Below are 21,408 nucleotides of genomic sequence, written 5' to 3' on the forward strand. Positions count from 1 at the left end.
TATTTCACTCTTTTAGATTGTAATTATTGGATTTTTGTGTCTTTCTTCCTTCCAGACTCAGTGTTTCTCTTAAGGCAAGGGTGCCATTTATTTAATTACTTTTTTAAAAGATTTTATTTATTTGAGAGAGCAGCAGAGAGAGAATGAGGGGTGAGGAGGGGCAGAGAGAGAGGGACAAGCAGACTTCCCATTGAGCAGGAAGCCAGACGCAGGGCTCAGTCTGAGGACCTAGAGATGTCCTGAGCCAAAGTCAGATGCTTAACAAACTGAACCACCCAGGCGCCTGATAAGGGTGCTGTTTAGGAGAATGCTGGGATAGTCATTGTCATTAAATGACAGTCATTGTCACTAACGTGTTCAAATGCATGGATAGAAAATGTCTTTAAAAGTTTACCATGACTGAGATATACGTTGTTCAGTGATGAAACATGAATAAGTGAATGTATAGATGAATGAATTTTTAGGTCTTCATTCTGCTTAATCTTTAGTACTTAATGGAGTTTTTTTGATTTAACATTTTTATAACAATTCTTAGTTTTTGGTCATGTGCAGATTTTTAAGAAATATTTGTCTAGTTTCTTTAATCACTTATAAAGGAGATACAGTGAATAACGATAGAGAGTGATCATTTCCTTTACTCATACACCTGCCATTTAGTTTAAAGTATTGCTCAAAATTGGTGGAAGTTGTCATAGGCATTTTATGAGGTGGATCATTTGTTGTTCTTTAAATACCATGACCACATGAACTGTGTTTAATATTGCTAGCCACTCTAACTTTAGCAGGGACCTAGCTAAGTACCTGGAACATAATTAGTATTTATTAGTCTTTTGATGAATGAATAACCTTACTTAATATCAGTCTTCTTGTCTTTGTGTACATATGGCTTACAGTTAATGGGGTACTCACTTGTTGAGCAAAATAATTATTGGAAGAAAAGGCATTATTTGGGTGGCAAAGATATCAGTATATCAAAACCATATACTAGCTGAAAATAGACGATATCCTTAGGCTAGAGATTCGGTTTTCTTAGCTTCTTCAGCTATCTGAAAAAGAACAAAACCTGCCACAAAGCCTTTACATTTGGTAGAGTCTTTGATTAGACTTACAATTTTGTTAACCAAATTTATTAAATTCCTATTCTTATTCCTTCTCATCATAATGGACAAAAATAATGGAAACACTGAAGAAACAAAGCTGCCTGTGACTATTTGGTATATGGGGCAAGTAGCTGCATACATCAGTAACTTCTGAAACTAATCTCCCTTATTCAGTGTAGAGAGTTAATGTGAAAAAAAATCCTAGGTTGTTTTTTGAGATTCTTTACTAGTGTAGGAACCAGGCATTTGTTGACTGGAAATAGTACATGTATCTTTAAAGAGCTTATATAAATCTTCGTGGATAAGAAAAGAGGGGTGAAATCATTCATCAGTAGCCTTTTTGGGAAAGAAAAAATTTAATGCTAACTATAGCAAAAATGTCATAGTGTAATCAGAACTATTTTGTTATAATGCAACTTTTGGTTTGGTTTTGTTTTTAAAAGTTTATTTCCAAAGGTAGTAATTTTAACCTTAACTCTCTTGTTATAGCTGGTATTTAAAGATGCTACAATGCTGCAAATGTAAGCAGTGGTTTCATGAGGCTTGTGTGCAATGCCTTCAAAAGCCAATGCTATTTGGAGACAGGTGAGAAGGGTATTTGACCTTTACCAATTGACTTAAAAAAAATTTTTTTTTTTAGCTTTTATACTGTAGTTATGTTTGCAGTTTCAGATTTCTTTTTTTTTTTTTTTTAAAGATTTTATTTATTTATTCATGATAGTCACACAGAGAGAGACAGAGAGGCAGAGACACAGGCAGAGGGAGAAGCAGGCTCCATGCAGGGTGCCCGACGTGGGACTCCATCCCAGGCCTCCAGGATCGCGCCCCAGGCCAAAGGCAGGCGCCAAACCGCTGCGCCACCCAGGGATCCCGCAGTTTCAGATTTCTAAATGTCATTGCAGCGGTGATTTGCAGAGTCACCTTATTTTTTAAATTTTTTTTTAAGGAGTCACCTTAGAGGGAAAATACTGAATGATATACTAGAATTATGCATAATTTTAAATACAAATAATTTTTGTGCTTTTAGATGTTATTCCAGAACAATTTTAAGTATTTGATCAGTGATTATATTTATTCCTATTGCCCCACAATGCTCTAAACTATTCCCATTGGTACCTTCCTTTAAAGAACCTCAAATGGATCCTATGACAGAAAATTGGAAAAGGCCACAGAATTTTGGTACAAAATTTACACCTTCGATCTAAAGATTTTACAAAAGCAGACCCACTGTACTTTCTGGATTAGGAGAAAGTGGAATAGTAGAGGGCTCTAGGAAGAAAAATGAAAGGGCACTGAACTTGGTGTAAAAATCTGGGTTTAAATGCTGCTTATGCTGCTTACTATCCTTCAGAACTTCGGAAGATCAGCTTATCTCCTTTTATTTTACCAGATTGTTTAGAGCATTGAATATAACATTGTATATGGGGGCTGCTATTTGCAATTCATGGTACACACAAACCATTAGTAAACTATACCTGTGTATGAGTCTGTATGTGAACTCTGAATGTCTAATGGGTAAAAAATACTGCCTTTGCCCCCCCCCCCCCCCCATTATGAACTATTTCATCTGTTGTTACTGGAAAACTTTAAATCACAATATCATAATTCAAATTATACTTTGTGTATCACACAACTATTGTAGGATATGTACCTGCTGAATATTAGTTTTAACTGTTGGATAATTTATGTATACCCTTGATTATTCAACATACAACTTTTCTTTTTTCCTTAGGTTTTATACGTTTATTTGCTCTGTCTGCAGTTCTGGACCAGAATACCTCAAACGTCTACCATTACAGTGGTAAGTATGGACATTTCTGTTAAGGAGCAGTAAAGGGCCATGTTCTTAAACCTACAGGGTGAAACATTCTGTATACAGTAACTTGGTTTAAATAAAAAATCGCTTTTCTTTATGCCTGTCTTTATTTCTTTTATTTATCCTTAAATCTGATGTCATTTCACTAAAGATTATCTAGTCATCTTGCTAAAATAATAAAGCCAGTTATTTTCTAATGCATAAAATGTAGCTTTACATATTTTTTAGATTCTTAAATTCTTATTCATGTTTTTAATTCTTTTGGGTCGTCAGAATAGCATACAATAGAGGAGAGAGGTCTTATACCTAATATGCCAGTTTCTGCTTTGGTGTAATTCTTGGGTATGGGAAGTTTGATGAATTTTGGAGATTTACTGATAAAATGCTTATAGTAAATACTTAGGAATTTTTATTAAATGCTTAATGTATTTTAGGAAAAGATAAGATTTAACACATGAATCAGATAAAGTGTTAAAGTATGATCTGTTGTAAGGCTTATATGTAAGTGAAATACAAAATTTTTTATTTTAAGTTATTTTTTCATATAGTTACTTCCTCTTTGAATGTATTTGAAGTAATTATTCAGATATTTTTTACTTTATATTTACTACTGAGTGTATTTAATGTTTTCCAGTTATTTTCATGTGATGTTTTATTATATTGTGAATATGACTTATGCTGTTGACCTTTTGGTTACCTAAATACTTCACTTTGGACTTTTTAATTGCTGTTTTTATTTTTTTTTAATGTGATTTCTTAACAAAACCCAAAAACATTGTTTTTGTATATTGTGATTATTTTTGGATTCCAGGGTAGATATAGCACACCTATGCCTTTACAACCTAAGTGTTATTCACAAGAAGAAATACTTTGATTCTGAACTTGAACTTATGACATACATTAATGAAAACTGGGATAGATTACATCCTGGAGAGGTAAGTGGTCTTAGTTAGGGTTAACTTCATTAGCTGTTTGATGTCTTGTTTTGTTTTGTTTTGTTTCTATTAAAAGCAACTAAGATACATGTACAAGTCACACATTTAAAGTAGAATTTTATTTTTAGTTCAGGGTGAAGTAACATTGATGAGGATATCAGGACTAGTCCTCTTATCCTCCCATTTATTGTTTCTTGACTCAGAGAAAAATGTAGAAGGAAGAAGAAAATTACTTGATTCTTCCATTTTCTGAAATGAGAATTGTTGTAGTTAAAGATAGAAGGGAGGGAGAAATCCTAATTATTGTATATCTTGCATTTGGTTCCTCCTCCTGTTTTTCTAAGTTTCTATAAGCTTAAGAGATGTAACCAATACTCTCCTTTCCTCTCTTATTGGTACTCTCTTATATATGTATGTATATCTTTGACTTCCAGGAATGGGAGGACCCAGTAATAGTGTAAAATAGTGAGTTAGGGAGTGAAGCTATCCTAGTTGGAGATTATCCCTCTCATTCTGCTTTTCATTTGCGAAGTCTAATCACACATGCTGGTTTACAGAGTCTTTTAGAAAAAGCAATATAAAAGTTAATGCATATTCATTGAAGAAGATTTTGAAACCATAGATGAGCACAAAGCAGAAAGTGACTTTAATAGCTACCTTGTTTTTAGCATTTTTAGGATTATTAAAATATGGATATTAACTACTCTTAGCTTAATGTTTTGTTTTTCCTTTAGAGAGCGTAGGAATGATGGGGAAGGGTAGGAGGAGGGCAGAGAGAGAATTTTAGCAAGTTCCATGCCTACTGTAGAGCCCAATGCCATCTTGGGCTCCATCTCACGATCCTGAGATCATGACCTGAGCTGAAATGAAGAGTCATATGTTTTGACTGAGCCACCAGGTGCCCCTAACTACTCTTAGCTTAAATAAAAATTTTGTTTTATAGTATGTGGAATTAGATGTGTGAATTTTAGTCACATTACTTTTTGAGGTATAAACTAATGTGAAATTTAGGAGGAATTTCTGTTTTTTGTAGCTTTTAGACATGGGACAGTTTATAAAAAGTTCTTGTCAAATAGGATATCAGGGATTTTTGGGTTGTTTTGGGTTATTTGGGGCAGTTTATAAAAAGTTCTTGTCAAATAGGATATCGGGTTTACAGGGCATCAGGGAGAGCAAATAATGCACATTTAAAAGTTGGTGGTAGATCAGCTACGTAAAATATAAATCAAACACTTGTAGAATACTTAAAAATAATATTTTTAAAATCAAAGATATTAAAATTAATTGAGTTAAGATGTTTTGAGTGTTTTAAGTTAGAAATAGAACATTCTTTTCTGTTACATGCTTTTTCTGGATGAAATTTGAGAGAACAAGTGACTAACAAAATTGATAAATTTTAATAAACGATTAGTAATAAAAGAAAAAAGTAAATATAAGGCACTAATAACTGTAGTGTTCATTATAGTCATCTTATTATATAATGCTTTAATATATTCTTTTTAAAAATGCTTTCTTTTTTGCCATGGTTCTTTTAGCACTTCATATGCAGATACATCTATAGTCTTAGTATATTTTATGGTTCACATTAAATTCTATCGTAGTTACTTCATGTAGATGGTGGGCACACATATAAAGACTCAAGTTATTTTATTTCAAATACTATCTTATTAAAAATGCTATTTAGATTTTACTCAAGAGACTGAAAATAAAAAAAATCAGTCTGTTTCAAAGAAAGGAATTCAGGTTATGAATCTCAGTATTCTCAGTTCTAGCTGTACATCAGAAAAAATTCACTAGTAGATAAATTTTCATTTTCTTTAGCTTATGTAATAATGTCCTAGAAATAAATTTCTATTTCTTATTGCTAATAGGGAATTTTTTTAAATTAAAAAATTAAGAACATTATACTCTTTAAACTTTACAGTGGAGAAGTTTTACTTTTCTGAGGAGTGTTTCCATTTTTTTGGAGCCATCAAATTTATTATCAGAGGGACACTGGGTGGCTCAGCAGTTGAGCACCTGCCTTTGGCTCAGGGCGTGATCCCACAGTCCCAGGATCGAGTCCCACATTGGACTCCCTGCATGGAGCCTGCTTCTCCCTCTGCTTGTGTCTGCCTCTTTCTCTCTCAGTGTGTCTCTCATGAATGAATAAATAAAATCTAAAAAAAAAATTTTATTATCAGAACAAATGATTTTCTAATCATTTCTGATTGCTTTTTCTCTGCATTAAAAAAAGAAAATATTCAAACTTAGTCATTCCATCTTCAGATATTTACAGATAGAAGTTAGCTTTTAATCCTCTGTATTAATCTTTTATATATTTATATTGTCATTATAATTGGTTTTGAGAGTGTGATTTTAATAATGAGACCATAAAATTTATACCAGCCTGTAGCATTTATTCAGTAATTTTCATTTAGCTTACTTTTAAATGTTTGTGATAATAGAATCAAAGGTAATACAAATAGTGGATTATTCTAGATTATTAAAATAGTATGTCTTTGGTTAACTGAAATTGAATTGCAAATTGAGTTTTGTCACTAGTCCAGACTTAGGTTTATAAAACTTTTTGTTCAAAAATCTTTTTATGTTAAAAATCTTTTTTAAAGTACCTTTAATTACTTTTAAAACATGGGAAATACTGTATGTTAAGTATATTGTTGGTTAAATGAGTACTTGAGTGTCATTTTGACCATTAGTTCTTACTATATATACTTAGATTATATGATATAGACACTTGCTCTAGAAGTTTCTCTTCAAAGATGAAACAATACAGAAAAATAGTTATGATTTTGCTCTCTCTATTAAATGTGGAGTTTCTTCCCCCATGTGGGTAAAGGATGACTTGAGAAGTTGATTGAAATTTTTATGGCATTTTGGTTAAGAATACATGTGGACACACTAGTCATATGGAGGCACTTATATTTATCATTTCTGAGCTGAATTAGGACTTAATTTGAGCTGGTCAAAATTTAATGGTAACTATGTTATTTTGGAAGCTTCATAAATACTTATTTCTATTTCTAGTTAGTTGGAGCAATTTTAATTGAATCAGTAGTATCCATTTAGTGTTTTGTGCTTTGTTTTTGGTAAGAGAAAATACTATGACTTCTTTTATAACAAAAGTTTCAAAAATATTAAACTTTTTGGAGAGTATATCCTTTCATACTGAAAGGCAAATTTAACATTTATGTATAACTTTTTTTCTTAGTTGGCTATTTTGAGATTGTGAAGAGAAGCTGAAATTTTTAGGACATATTGGAATATAATGATAGTTCTATATCATGTTTCCTTATATGATTTTGTTTTCTTTTACATCTTTGTAACTGATGCCTTGTATAGACTGTAGCTATTTGAGAAACTATTGTTTTGTAATATTTTCTTGGAGATAGTAAAAGTATGTAATACAACATTTGAGATCCCAAATAAATTTTGCTTAAGGTTTTTATTTAGATTGAGGAATTAACAGTTGTACCAAATTGCTTTTAGGAGTTAAAGTGAGATATTCATACTTTGGAATCTGCTTATTATCATTTGTCCTTAATTCCTAATGTGATCTGAAATCCTGATTCTGTAAGGGGAGCCTACTTTTCTGTTAACGGTAATCTTAAATTTTAAACCTCAAAGATTCATAGCAGAGTAGTGTATTGCTACCTTTTGAAGGATGTAAGGGAGAAAGGCATTGATAAAACTTAAATGAAATACTATAGCAGAAATGATGTTTTGGCTAGAGAAAAAATGTGTAATAGAGGTGTGTATTAATAATACTTGAGACTTTGTGTGTTTCATATTAATATGCAGCATATAGGTTGGCAAACAGATGACTTCATCTGTTTTTGCATACTTAAGCCTTGGCAGCATGGAATTCAAACTTGGTGATTTAAAGGTATATTTTATTGACAGGAAGAGTTTTAACTATACTGAAGAGCATTTTTGTCTATACAGAATTTACAACCCTGAAAGTAAAAGCTTAGTGTGAGATTAATGTCTGTGACGGGAGGAACAAAAATGGTTATTATGAAAAAAAAATGGTTATTATGTTAGCAGTATAAATTATAAATCTCATGGTCAGGTGGTCAACATACAACATGATACTCTTTTAGTACAGGTTATTTGATTTAAACTGTAATATCTGTACTTAGAGTCTTCAAAATACAGAAAGGAGATCCTTGGCCCCATAATGCCAGTTGAAATTAATACTTCTATGCAAAATAGTTTTGGAGTGCCAAAGGAACTTACAGGTAAAATTTCTGAGAACCATAGAGAGGAAGTACCAAAAAAAGAGTTCATTGTACTTTTCAAAATGCAAAAGAGTAGATTTGAGAAGTTAGTTTTGTTGTCAGAAATTGTAGAGCACATTTTTCAGATGTGGTTTGTGAAGATTTAAAAAGCAATAAGGAAAAACACTATTAGAATATTAAATACACTAGTTTTTTTTTTTTTTTTATATGGTTAACCACACTGGTATGTCAAATGCTATGGGTGTAGTATAGACATAGTATAACTGAATTTCACATTAGATACTCAAATTTGAACTGGTTAAGTTTAAAAGTAAAAATTAAATGGATATGTAGCCAATTGAATAATAGAAACAAAAGCAGTCAGTGTCTTGGAAATAACCTTGACAGAGTGTCTCCTGGAGAGCCACAGAGGTCTGTCTTTGTGTCTACCCCTAATTCTAGAAGAATGAGAGAATCTAGAGAAAAGATTATCTCAAACATTGACCTGAAAACCAAAAACAACAGTTATAAAGTTCTGCTTTTAGACTTAAATATAACCAACCAGTTCAGAAGAAGCAATGTATGATAGCGAATACTTGATTTGATCAGTTTATCTGATAAGATTTTTGAGTTGAGATGGGGAGGTGAGGGATAAGGAAGAGCTGGAATTAGTTAGCCAAAGCTTAATATGAAGTAATCATGTAATGTGGCTGCTAAAAATTTTCAACTTAATTTTAAACTTAGACATATCCTATACTTAGACATGATAGCTGCTGTCAGATATTTGAAGAACTGTCTTGTCAAAGAGGGAATAGAAGAAGAGTTCCAGGAAGAAAGGTTTTGTCCATCTATGGATTGGGCTTCCTCAGTGGGTACCTCATCAGCTTTCATCATTGGTAATATTTAAACCAAGGTTGAATGACTATCTGTACTATATATTAAAAGGGATTGCAATATTGTTGGAACTTTGAATTAGATGGACATCTAGAGTGTCTTTCAAGCTTTAAGGTCTGATTCTGTTATTTCTTCTTTAATAAAAATTTTCTGTCATTGAACACTACAGAAATTAAGAGGAAATGGTATGGTTTAGAGGCATGGGCACAAAACTGTCCCATTTCTTTCTTTTTTCTAAAAGCACCCAGCACATTAGCACAGTATGGGCTCTTAGTGAATGTTGAATGAAAGGACTTATCATCACCTGTGTTCAGATTCTAGCTCTCTCACTAATCAGCTATGTGAATTTGAGCACTTTATTTAACCTTTATATCTGTTAACTAATCTGTAAAATAAAGAGAATTGAAGTAGATGGCTCTATAAGTCTCTTCTACCTCCAACATTCTATTTGGCAGATTTGTTCGATCTTTTTACCTGAAGCAGTTCTGAGGTTTGGAAATTTAAATTGGTAAAGAGTATACTGGTGGTACCCTTGAAAATCAATTGTAATATTCTGGATTTTTTAAAAAAGCTTTTGTGGCTTGAGTTGAAAATGGTCCTTTTATAATTTATATTTTTTGCTATTAGGTCTTTAAACTTGGAAGAGGCAGAAATGACTCTTAAGGAAGCCCTTTTGAAACAAAATAATCTTTTCTAGAATTGGATAGTGTTCAAAATGATTTGTGATAAGAAATTACTGAGACATTTTGAATTTTAGGGCTGGCTAAAGTCTATAACTTTTATGAAATAACCCCCTCCCCCCTGAGTTTCACAGAATTATTCAATGTTATAGAGATTATTGGGTTCTGCTAATATTACAAGTATCGGGAAGTAAAATTTTATCTTTCTCATTACATTTTATATTGTTACTTATTAGTATCGATTAGAATATCTATTAGAACCTATATATGGTTGATATTAAAGTCATTCTAATGTATTATTTCCTCAGATTATAGAATTAAAATAAATTTAATAAAATCCCATTTTTGTAGTGTTTTGCATTTTACAGTTCTTTCAGACATATCATTTGATTCATATAATTACTAGTAAGGTAATTAGAGAAAGATTTTTACTCCCTTTTTCTAGATAAAAAAACAAGTCTTAAGAGGTTAAATGGCCTTAGATCATACAGCTAGTCAATGAAGACGTGGAATTAGAACTTAGATCTTCTGACTTACCAGTCAGTACACTTTTCTTCTGCATCACATTGCCTCTGTCTAGCACCTGTATATTACTAATTGATGAAATTATAGTGCGTTAAATTGTTTCTTGATACTTCACAGCTGGCAGACACACCAAAATCTGAAAGATATGAGCATGTTCTGGAGGCATTAAATGATTACAAGACCATGTAAGTTGATTTATTTTATGTATCCCTATGAGGGAGACATTTAGTAAGTATAAGGAATAATGGCATTGTTTAAGAATTGTGGGATTGGTGTTTAGAACTAGTACAAACCATTAAAGCTTTTTAATGTCCTATTCTTTTTCAGTCAGAGGTAAAGCAGTGATTCTCAAGGGTTGGAGAAGGGAAGAGCATTCCTCTGGGACTGGTGGATGGGAGGCAGGCATATCAATATCTCAGGGGAATTTGGCCTGTTCAGTTGAAAAACATGTTCAGTAATGACTTGTTTTTATAATACAGTATTCTGAAAATAAAGTCTTAGCTGGTGGGAAAATGCAAACAGTGGAAAGTATTATAGAGAATATTGGTTTTAAAATGATTGAGATTTTCTATGGTTTTAAGATTCGTTATTGTCATCAGTTACAGAGAAGTAGTATTAGTACTAAGTTTTTGATAATTGATTATTGTTTAATATATTCTTCCATAGGGCTTTCTTTTTTTTTTTTAAAGGCATATCTACGTTTCTTTAAAATATTTAAAAATTTCAATAGAAATAATTTTGTAAGTGTATATGCTGGCTCTAACCAACCATTGAGCTATTTTATAAAATACTTGTTTGTAACAAGTTGCTTTTTTTGAACTTGACGGTGTTTTCTCCTTTAAAATGTCATAATTACTAGTAGCTAGATCTTTAGGCCAGTTCAAAAAGCCATAAAGTGCTTGAGCAGTTACTGTGCTGGTAAAAATACTTTATGGGATGTGAATTCTGTAATCCAATCTAGGGTACCAGATAATACATTTGTTGCTAATCTGATAGAAACGAGAGCTCCCCTTTCTCAAACCTGCATAGCAGTGGAAGAACATTCCAACCATTTGGTGTAGTGGTTCCTGAGGCTAGGCAGGGTCCAGTAGAATTAAGGTAGGTGGGGATGTTTTGGAAAAAGGAGCCTGAGGACTTTGGGAAAGAATTATGGGGCACATTTTTCAGAGATCTAAACCCACAATGAAATAACCTTTCTCTGCTCCAGGTTATTACCAGTTCTAGATCTGATACACTAGATACTCTTTTTATTTTTTTGGACCTCTCATACTGGGTCCTCTTTACCAGTGCTAATAACACTTGTTACTTTCTGACCAGTGGATCTGACAGATCCACCCTGAAATATAATTCTTCTTTTCCTAAATCTTTTTGGACATCTTTTAAACAGATGACACCAAAATATGGGAAAACACATGTTAGGACTAAAAAGACACTACTCTACTCTTCTTCCTTTAAGAAGTCAGATGCCACATTTTAAAAAGGGAAGTGGACATGTACTCTTCTCCCTTCTGATACTATCCCTCCCTCCTTATATCCTGTGGATTTGGCTCTGGAGCAGATAAGAATCAAGGAAAGCAAAGGGAAAGAGTGAGTTGTGTAGTATTGGGTGGACTTTCATGTGTAAAGGCTTTATATCTGAAAGTTATGAGTTAGGGTCTGCCATGTATATGTGTTCAGTTTTTAAATTTTTAGTTAATTTTTTTAAAAATTTAGGTTTATGTCTGGGAAAGAAATAAAGAAGAAGAAGCATTTGTTTGGGTTGCGAATTCGTGTTCCTCCTGTGCCACCAAATGTGGCTTTCAAAGCAGAGAAAGAACCTGAAGGAACATCCCATGAATTTAAAATTAAAGGCAGAAAGGCATCCAAACCTATATCTGATTCAAGGTAAAAGTTGATCTGTGGCTTAGTTTTTCTCTTTAGATTATTTGTAACTAAAAATGTATTATTTAGTCTTACTAGTATATTTGAAAGTACTTACTAGTATATTTGAAAGTACAAGTGGTAGTTACCTTGATTTGTTTTCCTGTTTATAATTTCTTGCTTAGACAAGGTACAAAGAGTTAAATTAGATGTTTATTTATTTATTTTAGATCTTAGGCTTTCCAGGAATAAGCCCTATTGATTTTGTTAGCAGACAGTTTAAGTACTGGCATATTCATTTGTTTGTTCATTTCTCATTCATTCATTCATCCATTTATTCATTCCATATTTCAAGCACCTTACTATCGAAGTGCTGTGGATGTAATAACAACAAGACAGACTTTCTTTCTGCCCTGATGGGGTTTACAGTATAATGGGGAAAAGTGACAAAATACAGATCATGCCAGTGCCATCTAGAACATAGCATATGGTTTTAGATTGTACTGGGATGGATAGAGGGTGAAACAGTTTATTAAGAAGAAGGCTTAAGGAATGCCTTAATATTTAAGATGATATTTAAGCTGAAACACCAAGAATGAGACTAACCTAACAGTGTGAAGAACAAAAGAAGAATACTGCAGGTGGTGGAAATACAAGTATGAAGACTATAAGGCAGGTTCTAGGAAATCAAAGACTATTTAGGTATGAATGAAGGCTAGATAATAGCATCAGGTGTTGGAAAGTTTGGGTGGGGCCTGATCATATAGAGTTCTGTAAGTCTTCTATGGAGTTTTGGTTGGTTGTTTTTCAAGCGTAATGGAGAGCTATTTAAAGATATAAACAGATTGAATTATCCTTTAAAAGTTGGAAAGTTTGGGTGGGGCCTGATCATATAGAGTTCTGTAAGTCTTCTAAGGAGTTTTGGTTGTTTTTCAAGCGTAATGGAGAGCTATTTAAAGATATAAGCAGATTGAATTATCCTTTAAAAATACTCCTTGTATGCTATTTGGAGAATGGATAGGTATAGAGTTTAAGAATAGAAGCAAGAAAAAATACTTGTTGTCCAGGTGAGAGATTGCCCCGGTAGGTGGTATCAAATGGAGAGAAAATAGATCCAAGACCTCTGTTGAAGACAGAATTTATTGCCTTTGCTAATGAATTAAATTTATGAAAGAAAGGGAGGAATGAAGTTATATAATGCCCAGATTTCTGGCTTGAGCAACTGGTCAGTGGTGATATCTGTTACCAAGACCTACAAGAACAGATTTTGGCAAGGTGAGTGAAGCATTCTTCTGTCTCATACCAATTGAGTTCGGGATTTTTTATAAGGGATATGTAAGTGATGATGTTAAGTACAGACAACTGGGTGTATAAAGCCAGGAGCCTCAGGAGAGATCAGGGCACATGATAGAAATTTGGAAGCTGATTTAGAAGGCCTTGAAAATGAGTGTAATTGCATAGGAAGCAAGAGCGGGGTCGGAGTGGGGGGCTACTGTGACCCAGAATAATGCCCTGTTATCATTTGGAGATTTGGAAGAGGTAAAATAAACGAAAGAGGCTAAAAAAGGATGATCAGTAAGTTAGGAGGAAATCAGGAAAGTTTGGTGTCTTGAAAACCAAGAGAAGGGGAGTGTTGCAAGGAAGATGAGCATAATAAACAGTATTGAATACTGCTGAGAGGTGGATTTAAGATGAGAGAAAAATGTTTATTGCATAAAATAACATTCTGTTATTACTGACTTTGACAGAAACAGGAGGGTTTTTTGTTTTTTGTTTTTTTTGGAGGTAAGGATAGAAGTCAGATTGAAGTGGTTGAAGTGTGATTGAATCCAGCATTGCTCAATTAACATGTCAAGACTGGGCTTTATCTACAACAAAGGGACATAGGCAGATTCAAAATAATAATGATGATAATAAAGGAAAAGGGGAAAATAGGAAATAATCTTTAAGAATTCTGAATGAGAAGGGAGAAAGTGGAAAGGATATCTGTCACCAACACTCAAGTAGTTTTATTATGAAGAGAGGTAGACAAATGGAAGTTTGAAGAGGAGAAGGAAGTACTCAAGTGATGATATTTTAATAGATGGAAAATTAATTGGAACCTATTTTTATGTGCTAGTAGGAATGATACAGTGGAGAGGAGATTGGCACAGGAGAGTGGGAAGGTAATTGAAGATACTGTAAAGTCCTTGAGAAGCTAAAGGGAAAGGGATTTAAAACTTAAATGTGGGAATGGCCTTTGATTGAAGGACTTTACACTCTTGTTGAAATTGGGTGAAAATGGGTAAAGATGCTAGTACTATTATAGAGTTGACATTTGGAAGATGACTAAGATTATTGCATGGTAGCTTCTGTTTTCTAAGTGAAATAATAAGTTGTAAAGATGGCTGAGAGGTTTGTGTAGAGATTTAAGGAGCAAATAAAAGGTATGAGATAGTCATCTTGGAGAGTAAGAAAAGATAATTACACAGGGTTGACAGTGTTTCATATCCATTTGAATTTGTAATAAAGTAGATACTGCTTTCAAGTTTTTTTTTCCTAAAGGAAAAAATTTTCCTAGCACTTTCAGATTTTATCATCAATCCTTTGCTATCAGTTGCCCATATTATGAATTAGAAAGTTTACGCAAATTTTCTCATTTCTATCATGATATTAATAAGATAACTCCATATGGGTTAGCTATCAGGTTTTCATTTGATGCTACCAGGAAATGGTTCAACTTTCTTTAAAGGCATTTCTCTATTCCTTCTGGATCCTGTCTATGAATTGGTCCTTTTAATCTGAGAGTACTTTCTTGAGTCCCAGAGTCCTCTATAAATGTTGATCTCCCCCCCCCACCCCCCCGCCCCACCACCACCAAAATGTATACCCCATCTACCTTATCCTTGAGACTTTTGATTATAGTTCTAGTTATGCTTTGTTTTTCTAGTTGCCTTTCTCCTTCCTTGTACTTCCCCAACTTTAGTTGGGTGCCTGGAGTAGTTGTCTTCTGGTTTTCTCCATTCACCTCTTTCTAGCCTATTATATATTATTATTCCTCCTTTTCCATGTTTTTTTATTTAAGTTTTCCTGGGTAATTTTCTTACAGCACTGAACCCTTTTTATTAGCCTGCTTGTATATATCTTTGTTAACTTCTGACTATATTTTGAACCCCTTCACACAGGAAAAATCTTTATATTTCTATGATCTAATATTAATATCCCTTTTATATGGTACATATGTTTGTTGAATAAATTAAGTAGATGTTCTATATGTTGGTATTTGCCCTTTTTCTTCTTCCCTTCTATTAATTAGAGATAATCTTTGACCATTGTTTTTCCTCCCCCCTGCGTGGTGCTTGGATACTTGCTTTTATGTCTCAAAAATGGTTTTTTAGATCTTTATAATTGTGCCTTTTGAATGACTTCCTGCCTGTAAGAAGAATTCCTTCCTCTACACTGCCACCCTGGGCTTCATTTTCTTTCTTATAAACATAATTCAAGGATAAATATATATTCATTTCTAAAGGCAACCTGTGTTTATAACTATTATATTTTAATAATGATACTTCCTGGCTCCATGTGGGTAACTACTAAATTTGTAATAACTTTTAGTAGTAAATTTTTGAAATATCTCCCAAGTACCCACATAATACCTAAAACTACCTAAACTAAATATTGAACTTCTGGGAGTTTTGAAATCGTCTATCCAATATAAGTAGTCTATTTGTTTTTTGTTTTTGCTTTTTAACTCTTAGGTGCTATATATTTTTCAGAATTATAAAGAGAACACTTTTTTTCCTTAAACCTTTCTATGTAAATATCTCTTAAATCAAGAAATATATATTTAAATTAGAACGTATTATCTATGCCCTTGACTAAGCTTATAGATTCAACTTACATTTAATTTCTTTGTTTTTATATTACCATTAATATAAAAATATAAGAAGTATAACCTAATTATTACATAAGTAGAGCCAAGCCACTGTGTATTATCTATTGTCTTTTTGTTTTCTTTATGTAGAGATTAAATACTTAATGGTTTTATGTTTCAGGGAAGTAAGCAATGGAATAGAAAAAAAAGGAAAGAAAAAATCTGTAGGTCGTCCACCGGGCCCATATACAAGAAAAATGATTCAGAAAACTGCTGAGCCACCTTTGGTAAGAGGACGTGTTGTTATATGTTCTCAAAGAGGAAGGATGCTTGAAGTTAACTGAGAAATGAGCATCTTTTCCACTTACTTTAGAACACTGCTTTAAATATGTCATTTTTTATTTTGCAGGATAAGGAATCAATTTCAGAGAATCCTACCTTGGATTTACCTTGTTCTATAGGGTAAATAGCAAGTTATTTTCTCCTATCCTAGGAATTTTCTTTTGGGGGGAAATGAGTATTTCTATTGTTATGTAATATAGTCGTTATACCATTTAAATTCTTTTGTCTCAGGAGAACTGAGGGAACTGCACATTCATCCAATACCTCAGATGTGGATTTCACGGGTGCTTCCAGTGCAAAAGAAACTACCTCGTCTAGCATTTCCAGGCATTATGGGTAGATATTTTATATTCATACTCCTTACTCATTTTCTTCTAGATAATTTTTTTCTTGTAAAGTAATGATTAAATAAATTTTTAGCAATTAAAGTGATTTAAGTATGGCTTTCAGCATTTGGGAAGCAATCCATATGTAGATTCCTTAGGTTGTTAATATTTATCAGGAAATTTTCCTTTTGAACGGAAAAGAGGTATACTGGTGTTTATAGACTATGTTCTTTTACTTGAGACCTTTTTATGCTTATAATATTTAGGTGTGCCTTGCTCATGAAGACTGTTTTTTTTTTAAATATCTAAATCAGACATGTAAATCCTTTTGTTACTAAAAGGATTTTAAACTCAGGATTTCTGTCAATAGCAGACTTCTCCTCTAATATTTTAGTTAACCTGACTATTCAGAAGGACACCTTTCTAAAGCATAATACCAGGTATGAAGAGAGAGTTTCTTGGGGTCAGAGCTATGAGTTTGCAAGTTTTATATTTCCCTTAGGGTTTTTTTTTTTTTTTCCTTCCAAGATTTTATTTATCCATTCATGAGAGACACAGGGAAAGAGAGAGAGAGAATGAGAGAGAGAGAGAAAGGCAGAGACACAGGCAGAGGGAGAAGCAGGCTCCCTGTGGGGAGCCCGACGTGGGACTGGATCCTGGGTCTCCAGGATCATGACCTGGGCTGAAGGCAGCGCTGAACTGCTGAGCCACCCAGGCTGCCCTATTTCCCTTAGTTTAATTTTTGTTCACAAATGAAAAACTGCTCATGTACATCATACGAAATTCAGAGTATTAAAAAGCTTAAAATGTAACTCATTTTTTAATGAATTATGATTAATAGGGTGAACTATTTTTGGCCTCTTACCCAAGCATTGTGCTGATCTTCATACATATATTGTCTTATTTAATTCATAAAACATTCTGTTGAATTGTAAGTCCTATTATTCCCATTTTAAAGATAAACTGAAACTAAGTTTTAAGAAATACGCCAAACTAGCATGTTTATTAGCAAGCATAACAGAGCTGGGATGTTGAGTTGAGCAGTGTTACTGTTAAAGCCTTTGAATTTAGCTGTAATGCTATATGCTTCCCTTGTTATAAGATTGTAAAATCCTTGAGTTCCTGAGCTGAAAATGACTGAAAGATGATCTATTTCAACCCCTTCACTTAATCTCTTTACAGAAGAGAATACAGAGGAATATTTGAATTTGGCCAATATCACAGAGCTAGATTCAGGGGTACCCTGATTTCTAGTTTATGCTTGTTCCAGTTCATTATATTACTTCACTAGGCCTAGAACTGGTAATAAGAGAACATTTATTCTAGTTTTACCATTTATTTAAGCACAGGGAACAATGTTGAGTATGGAGTAGGTGCTTATTAAATATTTGCTGTATTGAATGAGTGAATGAACTGTTTTCTATTTATTGATAACTGTTGACAATATATAATGCAATAGGACCTCTTCTTGGTAAGAATTTGTCTTATTGGCCTCGTAATTAAAAACTTCCTCTGATTCTTTTAAGCTTAATAGTACATTGTTAAGGAAGAAAAGCTCTTCAAAGGTCAGCCCCAAGAAGGTGATGGAATCTAACGAAGGCGAGTGATAATCCATTTATAAAAATAGCATGTATTGTTTTGGTTTGGCTGACTTTTATGTCAGCAAGGATATATACTTACAGTAGAGTGATAGAAAAAAATCTGAGAATGTACTGTTTGGTCAGAGGATGCTTTATAAACTCAGTAGACAATTATAGGACTCTGTTGTTCCATAGATTATCTGACTCCAGAAAAAGAACTCGTACAGGAAGATCTTGGCCTGCTGCAATACCACATTTACGGAGGAGAAGGGGTCGTCTTCCAAGAAGAGCACTCCAGACTCAGAACTCAGAAATTGTAAAAGATGATGAAGGCAAAGAAGATTACCAGTTTGATGAACTCAACACAGAGATTTTGAATAACTTAGCAGATCAGGAGTTGCAACTCAATCATCTAAAAAACTCCATTACCAGTTATTTTGGTGCTGCAGGTAGAATAGCATGTGGTGAAAAATACCGAGTATTGGCTCGTCGGGTGACACTTGATGGAAAGGTGCAGTATCTTGTGGAATGGGAAGGAGCAACTGCATCCTGACTGTAGGACTGAACATTATGTTCACTGCACTCTCATTTTCTGTAGGTACAGTTCAAAGCCCTAAAGGATAAAGGAGTCTGGCTTTTACTATCTTTCTTAAAAAAAAAAAAAAAAAAAAAAAAAAAGTCAAAAAAGTTCACAAAAGGAGATGATACTAGCCTTAACATGTACCTGTCAATGTTATGGATATTGTCATAAAAAGATATCTTTTAAAAATCAGAACAGAGACTTAATTTTTTAAATCTTAAGATTTGTAGAATGTTTCTAGGATAGGATATTAAAAATGATTCAAATCCATGCATGGTGTTAGATAATTTTTCTAATTATTCCATTGAGTCAGTTTTTGTGATTAGTGGTTATCAGATCAAACAGATCATGTAGATAGATAGCACAAGTATTTGGAGAAACGTTGTCTGTTTTGTTACCAAAATGTTGGAAAAAATTTATTTCAATACCTTTCAGATTTCATAAAGTGCAGTGTATATAATGCCTACTAAAAGACTGTAAAATATTGAAATTTTCTTTCAAGCAAAGTGTAAAAAATATATTGAGCCTGTAAATTGCTCTGTGACTAGACTTCATTGTCGTCTTAATATATTCTTTGCATGTGCATATATATACACAAGGGTGTATATATATGTGTGTGATTATGTGACCTATGCAATACAAATTATGGGAATGGGCAGCTTTGGAGTATATATCCCATAATTCTTTTTTCAGGAATAGTTGCAGTATTTACACAGCAGCATTTCTTCTCAGGCTTTTATTGGGTGCTGTTGCTTGCTATGTATGAAGAGAAATGTGTCAAACAAGTTTAAAGTTTAGTGTGTTCTGAAGAAGGGTGTGAACAACAGTGTTCATGGGCTTTTAGAATGCTTTTCAGTTTCAGTCCTTGTAACTCAGCTGTTCAGTACCTAAAACCAATTCAAATAATATGAACATTATTTCCTACTAGAAGTAACGTTTTCAAGTTTTCATGGCACATTATGATTGTAAATGTCTCTCAGTTTTAACAGTAAGTCTATAGGAGTCCCGTGAAGATTCCTGAAATGTCTGTAGTAACTGTTAGTCATGTTGAATAAGTGTAGTATGAACAAAGTATTTTATTGCACAGGGTTAACAAACAGTATGTTGCCTGACAAGGCTACTGCTGTTTTATTACAACATTACCTCTTGTTTTTATAAAATGTACCAAGATTTAAATTGATAACTTTATTTTACATGTAAAAAAACAGTTTCTTTTATCACCAGTGTTAGAGTTGTCTTCTGTTTCTTTTTGTTTTGTTTTGTTTGTTTGTTTTCTTTTTTAGCCAAAGAGTAAACAGAAGAATATTCTTATTTTGGTGGCTATTCATTTTACTCTTAAAAGTGATTGGTGGATTTTGCCTAAAAATTGGGGAATTTGCCGCCAAAATGAAAAATATGTAAAGTGTAGTGGTTACAGAGCGGTAAAAATGTGGGTTAGTACTTATTTATTCCATTGATTGATTATTTGACTGTTTATAAAGAAAGTTGCTTTATTTCTTTAAACATCTTCAAAAGATGACCTTTTCTTATCACATTATAGCCAAAAGAAGCAGAGAACTTCGTTGTCCTGCATTTGGTTCCTGGTTGGCCAGGTATAAATGAGCTTTACAAAAGTGCAAATTAAAAACTGTCACTTCTGTTTACCTCCACCAAAACTTGATTTTCCCCTAGCTATTAATTTAAAGTTGCCTTTCCTGCAGCTGCAATATTTTGAATAACACACAGAGTTTGTGTTGATTTTGAATGTTTGTTTATATCTAGGGGTAATGGAAAATGTAAATCCCGTGTAACCTTATTCACTCCACCTGTATCATATTATTTCATTTTCCCCAAAGTCCTTTAATTCTAACTGAACACCAGCAGTATTTTTAGTAACTCTTTCTTTAGTATACTTGGAAGATGATTTATTAAGCTGAACTGTCTTTAGACGTAATTATTGTGAATGTCTGTCTTATTTTATCATGGTGGTTCCACATGGCTCTGATGTTCAGTTTGTATTTTTGGAATTGCTTTACTTAGAATTAAAACAGACCAACATTAAATGTGTGTATTTTTTAAAGAGCTAATGAGTTTTGCTTCTGTATTTGCTTGAAAATACACACTGATGCAGTAGATGACTGCTTTTATCTAGCCAGGGAGCTGAGGATTTTCCAATTCCATTGTAAATATGTTCACTTGAATTAATCGTTATGAAACTCGGCTTTCATTTTCCTCTTGTCCCTTAAATAGTAATTATTGTATGTTCATCTAAAATGATCCTTTAAAAAATAAACTATGTTTAGTCAGTTTATACACTTCCTACTTGAAAGACAATATATCTCCCCCATCTACATTGTCCCCAAAATTCAAAAAATTTCAGACTTTCGACTTTTTTTTTCTTTTTGCTTATATAGAAGGTGTCAGGTTCACAGCAAAGGATTTTGGTTTTGTTTTTTTTTTCCTAAAAAGCTTTGCCCCTAGACTATAGAAAGAAAAGATGTAAAAATAGTATGCCTTACTGGTTTTATTCAAAACAAATGCATTTTTATAAATATCCTGATTATAAAATGAGAAGTATGGATTCTTACATGATCTGACTAGATCAGAATGTGAGCTTATCAAGAGTTATTCTATAAATTCTAATGTAGGAGTGATGAAGTCAGATCTTGCTAGTCATCTTTTGTTACTAAATGTTTAACAAGTAAATGTTCACTGATG

At 33.0% G+C, this 21,408-nt stretch overlaps 1 protein-coding gene across 10 annotated transcripts in view; it reads left to right on the forward strand.

Moving 5' to 3' along the window:
* MTF2 (metal response element binding transcription factor 2) overlaps positions 1–21,408 on the forward strand; it is a 93,118-nt gene that overhangs the window by 40,843 nt on the left and 30,867 nt on the right. For 6 of the 10 annotated variants that reach the window (XR_013384372.1, XM_077905472.1, XM_077905475.1 and 3 more), the window contains 10 exons: positions 1,590–1,685; positions 2,833–2,901; positions 3,728–3,851; positions 10,288–10,355; positions 11,884–12,054; positions 16,065–16,170; positions 16,293–16,345; positions 16,457–16,561; positions 18,327–18,642; positions 20,252–20,303. Coding sequence is in view for 8 of the 10 variants with exons in the window: in XM_077905472.1 (XP_077761598.1) it covers positions 1,590–1,685; positions 2,833–2,901; positions 3,728–3,851; positions 10,288–10,355; positions 11,884–12,054; positions 16,065–16,170; positions 16,293–16,345; positions 16,457–16,561; positions 18,327–18,642; positions 20,252–20,303 (1,160 nt within the window). In the remaining 2 variants the exon portion in view is untranslated. Of the gene's footprint in view, positions 1–1,589; positions 1,686–2,832; positions 2,902–3,727; positions 3,852–10,287; positions 10,356–11,883; positions 12,055–16,064; positions 16,171–16,292; positions 16,346–16,456; positions 16,562–18,077; positions 18,151–18,326; positions 20,773–21,408 lie in introns of those variants that run through there. The other 4 variants (XR_013384374.1, XM_077905473.1, XM_077905470.1 and 1 more) reach the window with 4 other exon arrangements.

The sequence above is a fragment of the Canis aureus genome, chromosome 8, assembly GCF_053574225.1.
Source record: "Canis aureus isolate CA01 chromosome 8, VMU_Caureus_v.1.0, whole genome shotgun sequence".
Classification (NCBI taxonomy): domain Eukaryota; kingdom Metazoa; phylum Chordata; class Mammalia; order Carnivora; family Canidae; genus Canis; species Canis aureus.